This window comes from Miscanthus floridulus, unplaced genomic scaffold (assembly GCF_019320115.1).
Source record: "Miscanthus floridulus cultivar M001 unplaced genomic scaffold, ASM1932011v1 fs_516_2_3, whole genome shotgun sequence".
Lineage (NCBI taxonomy): Eukaryota > Viridiplantae > Streptophyta > Magnoliopsida > Poales > Poaceae > Miscanthus > Miscanthus floridulus.
This window is the reverse complement of record NW_027096864.1, coordinates 67,886-80,462: the sequence shown is the minus strand read 5'-3', so window position 1 is coordinate 80,462 and position 12,577 is coordinate 67,886. Positions and strand designations below refer to the sequence as shown.

Below are 12,577 nucleotides of genomic sequence, written 5' to 3'. Positions count from 1 at the left end.
GGTTGTACTTTGCGAGACGAACATTTTGAGCATAATTAGTCAACGATTGGACAATTATTACCAAATACAAACGAAATGCTACAGTAGGGCATCTGGCACTATGCAAACTTTGCACATCCAAATCCCGGCCAACTAAACGCACCCTGAGATAGGGGCGAAGATGACGTATCGTCATTCCGCATTGGCCGACATGGTGGCAGTGCCGCGGGGCCACCGCCGTCGTGAATAGCTGCCGCAGGTACGCTCGAGAGATGAGAGGAGATCAGAGGTGATTTTTTTTATTTTTAACACTTTTTAAACTAATTTTAAATCTAATATTGTTTTTTTTCTCTCCAAAACTAACGCTTTTGGTTGCGCCTATTTCTCTGGCGTGGCGAAACAACTGTGCCGCGTCATGCAGGGTGGTAACGTGGCGACGACCGGGACACTGACCGGTAACATGGCAAGTTCTCCCGCGCCATCGATCTTGACGAGGCAGTGCCGCGCCATCCCTCACGGCGCGGCAGTCCCAGGTAAATATCACCCGCGAGCCGCCCTCCCTCTGTCTGCCTACCCGCCGCCGCGCCACGAACGTCGGCGAGCCACCCTCTGGCCGCCTGCCGCGCCCTCCGGCCACGCACATAGGTATTTGTAAAATTCAGCTAGCTTTTGTAAAATTCATATAGATATTTATTGGGGATATCAACAATCTCGTGTGCAATAAATTATACGTGTATGTTTCATTAAATTTCTTTTGTAAAATATATTCATCACCTTTCATTTTAGAGTTGACAAAGAAGCTTCTAGTATATATATTATTATCGTGGGGCTATAGGTTATTTTTCTATATTATCTGTATCTATTTTTATTTTAAAGTTAGCAAAGAAGCTTTTAGTATACTCAGCGGCACGAAACTATGGTTTTGTTTTCCTAAATTGTCCATAGATACGTTCACCCGTCGATAGATACATTCATCTGTTTTTCGTATAGCAGTTAGTAACGGGACCTCTAGCATACTCATTAGTGCGGTGCTGTGAATAGCTTCCCGTATTATCCATATTCGTTTTCATTCTAAAGTTCGCAAAGAAGCTTTTAGCGTACTCGCTAGCGCAAAGCCGTGGCTTTAATTTGTCTTTTTCAAGTTGGGCGTAAATGCTTAAATATGGGGAGCGAGTGGGGAAAGGTCGTCGCTTCTGGTAGATGGAAACGGGCTATCATGAGAGGAAAGAAAGAAAAGCTATATAGCAAATACAGTTATGGCATCTCCCTAATTATAGATTGTGTAAATTATATACTCTAAATCAACAGTGCAATGAAAAAGAAAGAAAAGCTATATAGCAAATACAGTTATGGCATCTTCTAGTTGTCGTATGTCTGAACAGCTATACATAGAAGTTGCTTATTTTTCTAGTGAAGTTGTTTAATATGTCTATTAATGTTACTTTGAATATATACATGTGCTTTCATATTGTGTTTATATTGTATAACAAGTAGTTCAAATTTTACAATGCTACATAATGTTAATTTGAATATTATTAATTTTAATACTCTAACCATTTGTTTACCAATTTGTAACAGAATGGCCCCTCCCACAGCAGCACCAGTTATACTCCTCTTCTTGAGGTGGAGTACGACGACCCGCACCGAGCACACTTCTTGACTGACACTGACGCAGAGGTGCCCTTACCTTCTTTGAGGCCCCGCACGCACACTAGAGCGCACCAGTGGGACGAGCGTTACGCATCAGTACATACGGTGTGCCGGCTTCCTCGAGCTTGTCCGTATTATCAACTACGGTCTTCCACCCCTTAACCCAGCACTACTTACTGCAGCGGTAGACATGTGTGACTGTCTTCATTGTACGTAAACATTCTTATAACAAATTTGAGGTAACTAACAGTCGTTCTATTCTTATAACAGGTAGAGGCCTGAGATCCACACGTTCCACCTACCTTTGCGGCGAGATGACCTTGACCATGCAGGACGTGAAGTCTATCTTTGGCCTTCGGTTGGAGGGACTTCAGTGACAGGCTATAGTTGACAACAATAACTAGAGGGAGCTGGTAGCTCAGTTCACTAGCTTTCTTCCACCGGACGATGAGGTTTCCAAGAAAAATATGTGAGCAATTCAAGCCTATTTAATACTTGCATTGATTTCCTATAGCCATCGGGTCTCATTTTTTTGGTGAATTTCAGAAAAAGTTCCGGTATTTCATCGTCGTGGATCACAGAGCTGCGTTGATTACTTGGATCCATAGGCTGATGAGGCTCAAATCGATAGGCTCGCTAGAGTGTGGCTCTGGCACTTCCTTGGTGCTTTTCTATTCCTAGACGCCTCGAGCAACACCATCAGCTAGATCTTTCTTGACATACTACGCCAGCCGTGGGATAATATAGCAGCGTACAGCTAGGACATCGTAGTCCTGGCATAGACGTATCGATGGCTACCCCTTGCCTGCCGTCACACCTTAGGGTATGCGAACCTTGGGGTTGCTCCTACCTACTCCAGATTTGGTGTTAGGCACGATGACTCTTTGGAGGCCCCTTGTTACTGGTTTCCCTGTAAGTACTTTGGTTCACTATATTCTTCAAGGCAGTTACATATGATGAAATTATTAATGGCTAATTCATTATCGTGTTCAATACAGCATTGGAACGGGTAGGATACACTCCCTACAGCTCTGTATATCTGGACGCAAGCAGAGTTAGTTAGAGGAAATACGAGGCGCAAGTACAGGGAGTACACGGACTATCTCGACATCCTGACACAGCACCAGGTTACGCTCTCTTTACTATCATACATGTGTCTTGTTCGATGTACACTATATCACAACCTAACTCAATTACAAAATATTCAGGTGCATTGGTGTTCTTGAGATGCTCCGGAGCTCTAGGACTATCTGAGTCCTGTCACTAGGGATGAGTCAGACGAGTATCGCTGCAACGTCCCTCTTATTTTCTTTCACGCGGTCGAGATTCACTTGCCCATCAGGGTTTGCAGGCAGTTTGAAAGAATGACAGACTACCCACCATCGCTTTACTCCACCAACCAAGAATTGCACGAGTGCGTTATCGATTAATAACAAAGCTACAATTCAGATGTGTGTATGGTACAACTAACAATTGTTTTGTTGCAGATATAACCGCAGGAAAGAGGTATAAGACCAAGGATTGGCGCATGACATACAACGCGTACATCTAGTTGTGGCAGACCAGGGATCGGTAGCCGGTCGATGCGGGTCCCCCACACGACCAGTACACCTTCGATGAGTACTTGCGGTGGCTTCACTAGGTCTACGAGGACACATATCAAGCCCCGTACACTTAGGAGGACGATTGATGAGGATGACGAGGGAGATGTGATCGAAGATGTGTATGACGTTGCCACTAGGGACGACACACAACTACAGAGAGCCCCACTTCAAAGATACGTGGTAAGATACTCGAATGGTATAATTTGTTATCCATTTGGTATTAAGTACGTGTACTAAAACTGTCCAACCAGTGTTTCTGTACCCAGGCGACACAATTATCAAGGCTATCCAAAGAAGCAGTGTTTCGGCTTCACGAGTCTAGAGGGCAGGGGCCAGGCGTTCTCGAGACTTTTATGGAGGTAAACATAAACTTGTACGTTCTGAAAATGTTTCTTTAGTGTATATGCGTTTGGGAAATGCACTAACTTTAACGTCTATTTATGCAGAAGGTGAAGCGGAGCTGTAGGAAGCTAGCTCAGAAGTTGAGCTGCATGGACACTCCTTGGGTGGAACCCGATTACCCGGCACGGTCGGGTGGCACGTCTTCTGGCTCTTTGAGGACATCAGCCGGCTCTTCTCAGCCGGTGACAGGTGCCGCTTCCGCTGTGCATACACCATCATATTATAGCGTTGGGAAGGACCCTACAAACTGAGGACGACGATGATGACGACGACGACAACCCCCCGGGCTTCCGCATACAGCACCACCAGTGGGACCCTTGGCAGCAGGACAAGATCGGCATATCTCAGCTAGGTGGTGCCCCGCTTGGTACCTAAGGAGCCTCACAGGTAGTAACAAAGGTAGTTTCTTTAAATACATATGCTCTATGAACTAACGATCATAAAGATTATAAGTAATCGTGCATATCATATACTTGCAGGGTACGAGCCATACGCACCGGCAACGCGACCACACCGACGTTGGCTACACTCCTAATGTATTGCCTACAAATCCAAAGAGACAGAGGCGTCCAAGGGATCCTTACACTCCTGGGACTTAGTTGGTTATGTCGAACTTATGTCGAACGAATATTGTCGTCCGAAACTTGCAGACTTAGTTGGTTATGTCGAACTTATGTCGAACCAATGAAAATGTTGTGTGGCAACTTATCAACTTGCGCACGAACTCCATTTATTTGCTTCATATTTGTTTCAATGCGTCGCGGCACTTGTAGTTGTTCAGCTCCCGTTCAATTTGTAATTGAGGCTGGTCAGGTCGGCTTTTGTCTGCGTCCAGGTCCCTGCCGCGCCAGTGGGCCTTGGCGCGTCAGTGTCGCGCCGTGGGCTATGGCGCGTTAGTGCCGCACCAAGATCGGTGGTGCGGCAGACCCTGCCACGTCACCGGTCAGCGCCCCGGTCGTCGCCACGTCATCCCTCTCGCCGCGCCACCATGCATGTCGCGGCACAGGCGTTTCGCCGTGCCAGGGAAATAGGCGCGGACAAAAGTGTTAGTTTTGGGGAAAACAGTGTTAGATTTAAAATTAGTTTATAAAAAGTGTTAAAAATAAAATAAAAATTCTCAGAGGCAGGCATGGCATGATATATCTGAGGATCCAAACCGCATCGGGTGGGAGTAGGGCTAGGGCCTGGCCCATACGGGATCTAGATGAAAATTAATAATTAATTAATTAAGTGGAGCGTGCTCTAAGATTTGTATTATTTTCTATAAGAAGCGCACGGGAGCAGTTCTGATAGATCCTTCAGACTTTCAAAACCGTTAACTCCATGCTCCGGTTAGAAGTGACTAACAAGATGATTTTGTCATTTTTAATTAAAAAATCCTAGTATACATTTAATAAGGTTGTTAGACAACAAAAGATATCTCTAAACTTATAAATGTTCAAGAAAAATCCTATAGATTGATTGGGACACGAGAACCTAAATTAAGTATATAGTAATCCTGAAGTCATATCTAGAAGCTTCTAGAAATTAGAGTTAGCTCTAGTTAAGTATCCAAGAAATTATTGGAAATTACTAAAACATTCTAATCAATATTCAAACGTGTTTTGAAAACCCCCACATAACAAAAATATGAGATAGAACCAACATGGATACAACATACATTAATGTTGAATGCATTCATTGTAGTTGTATCTCATTTGTTTTACTGTGGAAAGATTTTAAAACATAGTTAGACATTGGTTAGAATGTTTTTCAATTTTTTTTTCTAATTTTTACGAATATTTTCTTATTTTTTAGATTCTAAAACTAATTTCTTCAAGATTTTAGTTATATTTTCATGAGCTATCTATTTGATTTGGATCTATCGAGTCCCAATCTATTTCTAGATTTTTTTTTCCCCAGAATTTTAAGCATAGAGATTTTTTTGTGGTTTAAAAAACTTATCAGGCATTTTTTAAATTTTAAAAATGACAAAACAACCTTAAAACCACTTGTAGCTAAAATAAAAAAATAGTTTAAACAATTTTAAGAATCGAAGGAACCAGTTTGTCTAGTTTTAGAGTTTGAAGAGAAAATTTAGACTACGAAATGCACTCAAGTTCAGAGCATCTCAAGTGACAGCTTAATTATTATAGGAGGTAGGATACGACTTTTGAATTATAGGAGGTAGGATAGGACTTTTGGTGATGCACGGGCTTATTTGGATCACAGCCTCGCAGCTCACAGGCAACTCGGAGCATCTCCAATAGTTCCAAAAACAATTGGTATATCAATAAGTTTTTGAAGTGACTAAAAAAAAGCTAAAAGCATTTTTGTTGGTTCCTCCAACAGGTTTCAAAAACTTACTCTTACAATATAGAAGTCAATTTTACATCAGAAATCCCTATCGATTTTTATATTTTCCTACTCTTTATTCTTTCTCACCTCCTTCAAACTCTAGATTGGCCGATACAGATTGGACAATCAATACGTGCACATATAGTTCTACACAATTGGGTAGATTTTCCCAACAGGTCTGGAAACCGGACGGACTCAAACAGGCCCTATGAGCATAGTGAAACAAGAATCGTTTTAACCATAACATCAGCAAACGACAACACGGTGGCTATACATACCTTGGAATGCCACGACCCACGAGCACAAATGATGAATCTTCATCCTTTAATTAGTAGAGAATTTCACACAAACGTATTTTGTATAAGTACATCGTTAAATGAATCATGAAAAAACAGAGTAGACATAAATATTATTCCCGCATTCTATAAACTCACTGCTGCCCATGCGCTTTTCTACTATAATAATATTCTCGTTTACTCAAGTTATGGGCAGGTCTGACACTGCCAGACGTTACTGGCCTAATCGAGAGACAATTTACAAAATCTCTAGACTCCAGCTGAAGTATCCTGTGCTCATAGGTTTAACCCTACTTCAACAGCTGAAAAACTAAACGAAAAGATTGGAGAAACTCACTTCAAGCTAAAATTGCAACACTATCAGATAAGATGTTTAGCATTATTCCATCACCATAACTCAAGACGATGATGAGGGACCTTGTTCTATGTCTAGATCGTCAACCATCTTCTGTATAGATTCGATATCACCTGTTGCTGAGAGGGTGTGAATCCGCAGGCTGTCTGCATCCTCACTGCTCACAAGAAAACAGAAAACAATGACAACACGGGGCAAAAATCTTCATGATAAAATGGACAGGACAAAAAAAACAGTTGAGGTTCAAAGAAAACAAGGATTCCCGAAACGAACAGGCTGATAGTAGAATATAGACATACTCTGTAACTCCAAAGATTTCTTTGACTACAAGTGAGCTGTCCTGTGAATGGAACTCCGGAAGCTGGATAGAGATTCACAAACAATTTCCGTTAAGATCTGATTCATAATGGTAACTTTTATCCAGGCTAATCAGTAACAAACCATAGAATAAGACGACCTAACCCAATCAGAATAAGATGGTTCATCAAACCAAGCACTCATTAATGACTTCCACAGAAGTGAACCATCAAACCTTTTCTGTTTTTGGCTACAGTCCAAGCAGTTCATTTAAAAGTACAGGATCAAGATCTGGGCTTAAGGTCAACAGATCTGTAATCACAAAATCAGTAATAAAATGGAGGATAAACAGCTTACTTCTGATAAGTATAGGATTTTTCCAAAAAGTGCTTGTACAGCAAGCTTCCGCTTAAAACCTTGTTCTGTAAAACCAGATAGGTCCATAACTACTGGCCCTGCAATATTTTAAATACAAATATATCTGAAGTAAGTGCGAGATTAAATTCAAAATAATAGGAAAGAAATAAAACTACAATTTAGAGGCCACCACTTGTCTCACATCACAATTACTGTATGGTACATCCCATAACAGAGAGTGGGTCTGACGGGGACCGGTTGGCAGAGGATAGGAAATAATTACAAATTTGTATAGAAATAACATGCATCAGAGGTGTCTTATGGTCACCCCCAACAACCATGCACTTTCTATTGATTCTTTGGATACGCTTTGCAGGACTTGAAATCAGAACATTGCATCCGATAATGACAAATGTTATCAATTTTCCATCAATGCATAACGAAGAATGTTAGTTGATAATAATATGGAGAACAGCTATGCACATATTCTAACAACAAAATGAGGGTCCAATCTAAAAATTTGTTGACTAAATGGAATGGAAGATGAAAAATGGTTGGCATTACAAAGTTTCACAAAGAAGGTTCCACATGAAGGCCCACAAGCTTCAGCTGAAGGGGAGCAAGAAAAATAACATTTCACTTTCTGCCCTCGGTAGTACGTGGTTTACACTCCATGCCTTTCATCTGACTTTTCCTTCTATCTATCTGGACAGACTTTGAACAAAGGGAATAGTAGAACTTGAAATTATTTATTCAAAGGCTTGACTTTGATACAAGTAGCATAAATAGTTGATTTGCAAAAGTAAGCAGCCAGAGCCTGAGATTCTGGAAATATCTTGTGCTCACTCTAGTATTTGAATAAGCAACACTAGTTATACCTTTTTCCCGGACAATTCGTCTTGAAATTTCATTTAAAATTTCAGCAACTTCCGCATCTTCCAGCATTGATGCCTTCCTAAGATGTATGAGATCCATGACCACATCAGGATTGAACTGTTTTTCATTCAATGTGTAACGGATGTACTTCCTTACTACATCATCCATATCAAATCCTGTCTGAACACACATAAAGTATTTATGAATCTGTTATTTGCAATGGAAAGAATTTCCAGTAGCAAGACAATTCAGTGTAATGAAACACCAGTTTGCAAGGAACATTATTGTTCTGGCCTATGCAGCACGATTTTTAATAGGTTTCGGCACCACTTAGCAATATCATCAACTCGCTAACTCTACTGATAGCTAGTAAAATTTTGATTTGAGCAGAACCAACACTAGAGTAAATAAGCAAGTATATCCAACCTGCCATTAGTTCAATATCATTTCCCTAAATCAGTTTCTCGAATAAAAAAAATAAAAAAATAAAATCAATGGATGAATAGGCAACACACCTTTTGCATTAGGTCCTGAAGAGCAGGATAATCTATTGCCTCCCTGCCCTTCTGAAACAGATCATCTAGTGACTTCAACAAGAATATATTCTTACCCACCTGCAGAGGAAGACTTCTTTATTATTACAACAAAACCTAGGCACCAAATAGTTCTAGATTGCAATCCGTTTGCGAAAAAAATGGCATGCAAAGTTAATTTTTTTTGGCAAACTTAGGATAACATCAAGCTTGCAATCCATTTTTGAAAAACATCAGGCTTGCAATCAACAAAAAAACCAAGCTCAAATTTGCTTTAGCACCTCTACATGTTAAAAAAGGTATTTAGTTGATGATCTATAGAGGAGCAAATTTATAAAATGTTGTAAAACTGAAATTGCAGGCTATTTTAGTTTAATTTAAGAAAGGCTGTAAAATGGTTTATTTAGCATGATTCCAAGATGCTATACAGTAATGCAGTATACACAGATAGATAAATTTGCAAACACAAATTAGCTACTGAAGGAAGGGGTGTAATTTATCATTTATCATTTCCCATCGCCCTGACAAAGCAAACCCCTCTAAACAGCAAATCCAGTGGAGTTAGACCCTGCAAACGTATGTTCCAAAATATATCTAGTAATTCGCAGGGCTAATACAGTTACGACGGGAAACTACAATGTATTCAAATACCGCAGAACGCGAATACGCGATGAGATTCCGCTCATGGAACCACAGCAAATTTTTCATGATGCCAACATTTACCCTTCGCTTCTTCTTAGTGCGCGGGGAGGTGAACCTGCGCACGGTGCGGACGATCGCGAGAACAAAGGAGACCCCGACGTAGGCGAGCGGAACCGCGAGAAGCCACGGAACAGGGCTAGAGCCGACGCGGGGCCCCGGGATGGCCTGTGTGACGGTGCCGGTGAACTCCACGAGGTCCAGCGCCTTGTCCTGGATCCACGGCATCTCCTCCTCGACCTCCTCCACCTCTTCCTCCACGTCCCGCTTCGGGACCGCGCTGGGATTCGCGGGCTGATGCGAGGCAGCGGCAGCAGGGGCCCGGCTGCCGGCGCGCTTGGCGCGGACGACGAGAAGCGACGCCGGTCGTCGGGGCGCTGTACGGGCGGGGGTGGTTAGGCTGAACGGGCAGCGACGGAGGCGAACGCCACCGCTGGCCATCGGGGCGGCGAGCGGATGGAAGAAAGAGGTGGTCGCCATGGAGGTGGCGCTGGGATTAGGGCTTATCGTGGTACGCGGTTCAGGTGGAAGAAGTTCACCGGAACGGGAAAGGTTCAGAGGAAGAGGACGACTGAACGAGCAGGGAATATGGGCCAAGCGGCCCAGTAAGGAACAGCTGTTTTTTTTAACAGTCTGCCATGCTAGGAAAAAAATCTATGTAACCCCTGACTGTTCAGGCGAACTACTTCACCTCAAACTATAAAATCGAATTTTCTACTCCCTGAGCTTTTCAAAACCAGTCAAATAACCCCCGAACGGTTTTGAACGGTGATTTTGTCTTTTTTTTTATTATTATTTTCACTGAATCTTTGAAAAATCATAGTAAATCACAGAAAAATCATAAAATAGAAATTTTAATTTTGTTAGACTCCACATGAGTAGATCTACACAGTAAACATATAATATAATATTCTTTAGTACAGAGTTTTTGTTATAACTTCAGATTTATGCTTTTCTGTAATTAAATTGAATAATTCATAGTTGTAGCTTCTATGGTCCAATTGTGGTGAAATTTTATGGTGAACTAATTATTATATGCTTGAATTATAATAAAAGTTTCATACTTATTGGATCATGTATAACTTAACTATAGATAAAGCATAGATTTAACAGGCATAAACTTAAATAAATCTATAACTAAGTTATACATGATCCAATGAGTATGAAATTTTTACTACAGTTCAAGCATACAATAATTAGCCCACCATAAAAAAAATCACTATAATTGAACCATAGAAGCTGCAGCTATGAATTATTCTAACTAATTATAGAAAACATAGATCTAAAGATACAACAAAAATTTTGTACTAAAACATATCATATTATATGTTCACTGTGTAGATCTACTCATATAGAGTCCAACAAAATTGAATTTTCTATTTTATGATTTTTCTATAATTTACTATGATTTTTCAAATATTCAGCGGAAATAAATAAAAAAGAAAAGGACAAAACTACTGTCACTGTAGCAAAGCAACCGTCCAAAACCGCTTAGGGGGTTATTTGACCGATTTTGAAAAGTTCAGGGGGTAGAAAATTTGGTTTTATAGTTTTGGGAGATGAAGTAGTCCACCCTGAATAGTTGGGGGTTATGTAGACTTTTTCGCTGTGCTATGCCGCTATACCCTTTCCATTTGAAAGGAAAAAAAAGAAAGACATAAAAACATATCAAAGAGTCTTTTAAATTTATACTCCTAAAATGTTATTTAAATTATTATTTAAATAATTTATCTTTGTATCCTCCAACAACTTTTCTTTACTTTGCGTGCTCTAGAGAGCTATCCTCGCTCTTTATCTTTGGCTAGCAAGAAATACAAAATAGAGGATGCATATATTTGGAGTTTCAATTAAAGAGGCTGTGAAAGGATATTTTTTCATGAATTCTCTATTCCTGTAAATTAGAAAAGATATAAAGAGTCTTTTGAAAATGCTCTAACAGCTTGTAATGTCTACATATGTGATTGGTTGTTTGCATTAGACTTTATATAGTGCAATCTAAATTAGCATAAACATATGTAATGTCGTGATGTTTAATTGTTCTACACAAATAAAATGTCTCATTGTCCTGCCTAGCTAGAAAAGTTCATATGAAAAAAAATAAAATTCATGTGCATATGCATTAGAGGACAAAATTTCTATGATTTTGTCTTATAGTATATATACACATGAAATGTGTTATTTTCATATGAATTTTTAGAAAATAATTTTGTATCTCAACTTTTGATATAATGCACATCTATAGATGTGCCTCATTAAAAAAAAAACTTATAAGTATGTGGTTTAATGAGATTTTCATGATTGCACCGAATGAGGGGTTTACACCCAAAATTTATCCTTTTGTACGATTTTGTTTGGTTGCTTGTATTATGTTGAATGTAATCACCGCCATGCGCTAGCATAGATGAAGTGGGAAGGTGAGGAGTATGCTTGTATTATGTTGAATGTAATCACCGCCATGCGCTAGCATAGATGAAGTGGGAAGGTGAGGAGTACGCATCTACGTTATCTAATATGACCAAATCTAGTGTACTGGCTAATGTTATATTGCTTTGAGTACAATACAAACCTACATGCCTCTGGGGGCAACCAAACACAAATAAAACTGTGTTGTACAAGTCTGAATACATGCTAATGCAACAAATCAACCACTCCAATCAGGCCCTATATAAATCTGCATATCGACTCCTTAACGAAGAAACCATTGATACTGCAGTAAAGCACATAAATACAGCAACAGCCAGCAACTAGAAACACAATGTTCACAACTGCATTAGGGCTTGTTTGATTCCCAATTGGATTATAGTAATCTGAATTATGGATATGATTGTATGATTTGGAGTATGGACTATAAGAATCTAGACCATTAGATACCTGGATTATAGAGGTGGATTACTATTATGACCTTTTTAGTAGGTCTCTGGCTCCTTCTAAAAGGGATCCAGCTCTGGTGGAGAAGCTTTCCTGGTGAGGTTAGAGCCCTATTGAAAAATATTTGGCAAAAAATGGTTCCAGTGGCAATGCTATAATAATTTGTATTAGGTTTACGAGTAGCCAGGAGAAGCCACTGTTTTTTCTCTCTCTAGCTCCTCTATAAAAAAAAAAACTGCTCCGTCTCCTCTAGGCTCCTTGCAAGGAACTATTTTTTTAGATGCCCATTTGGCAAGGCTCCTTTTTTTAGAACATTTGACAGGG

General features: G+C 40.2%; 1 protein-coding gene across 1 annotated transcript; it reads right to left on the bottom strand.

The window, feature by feature from the left end:
- Positions 1 to 6,277: 6,277 nt before the first annotated feature.
- Positions 6,278 to 10,031, bottom strand: LOC136532047 (uncharacterized). The gene is made up of 6 exons (XM_066524673.1): positions 9,410 to 10,031; positions 8,669 to 8,767; positions 8,156 to 8,333; positions 7,278 to 7,375; positions 6,923 to 6,984; positions 6,278 to 6,780 (listed from the first exon to the last, which is right to left on the bottom strand). Exons 1-6 carry the CDS (start codon positions 9,863 to 9,865, stop codon positions 6,666 to 6,668), a joined length of 1,008 nt encoding a protein of 335 aa, XP_066380770.1. The 5' UTR covers positions 9,866 to 10,031; the 3' UTR covers positions 6,278 to 6,665.
- Positions 10,032 to 12,577: the final 2,546 nt, after the last annotated feature.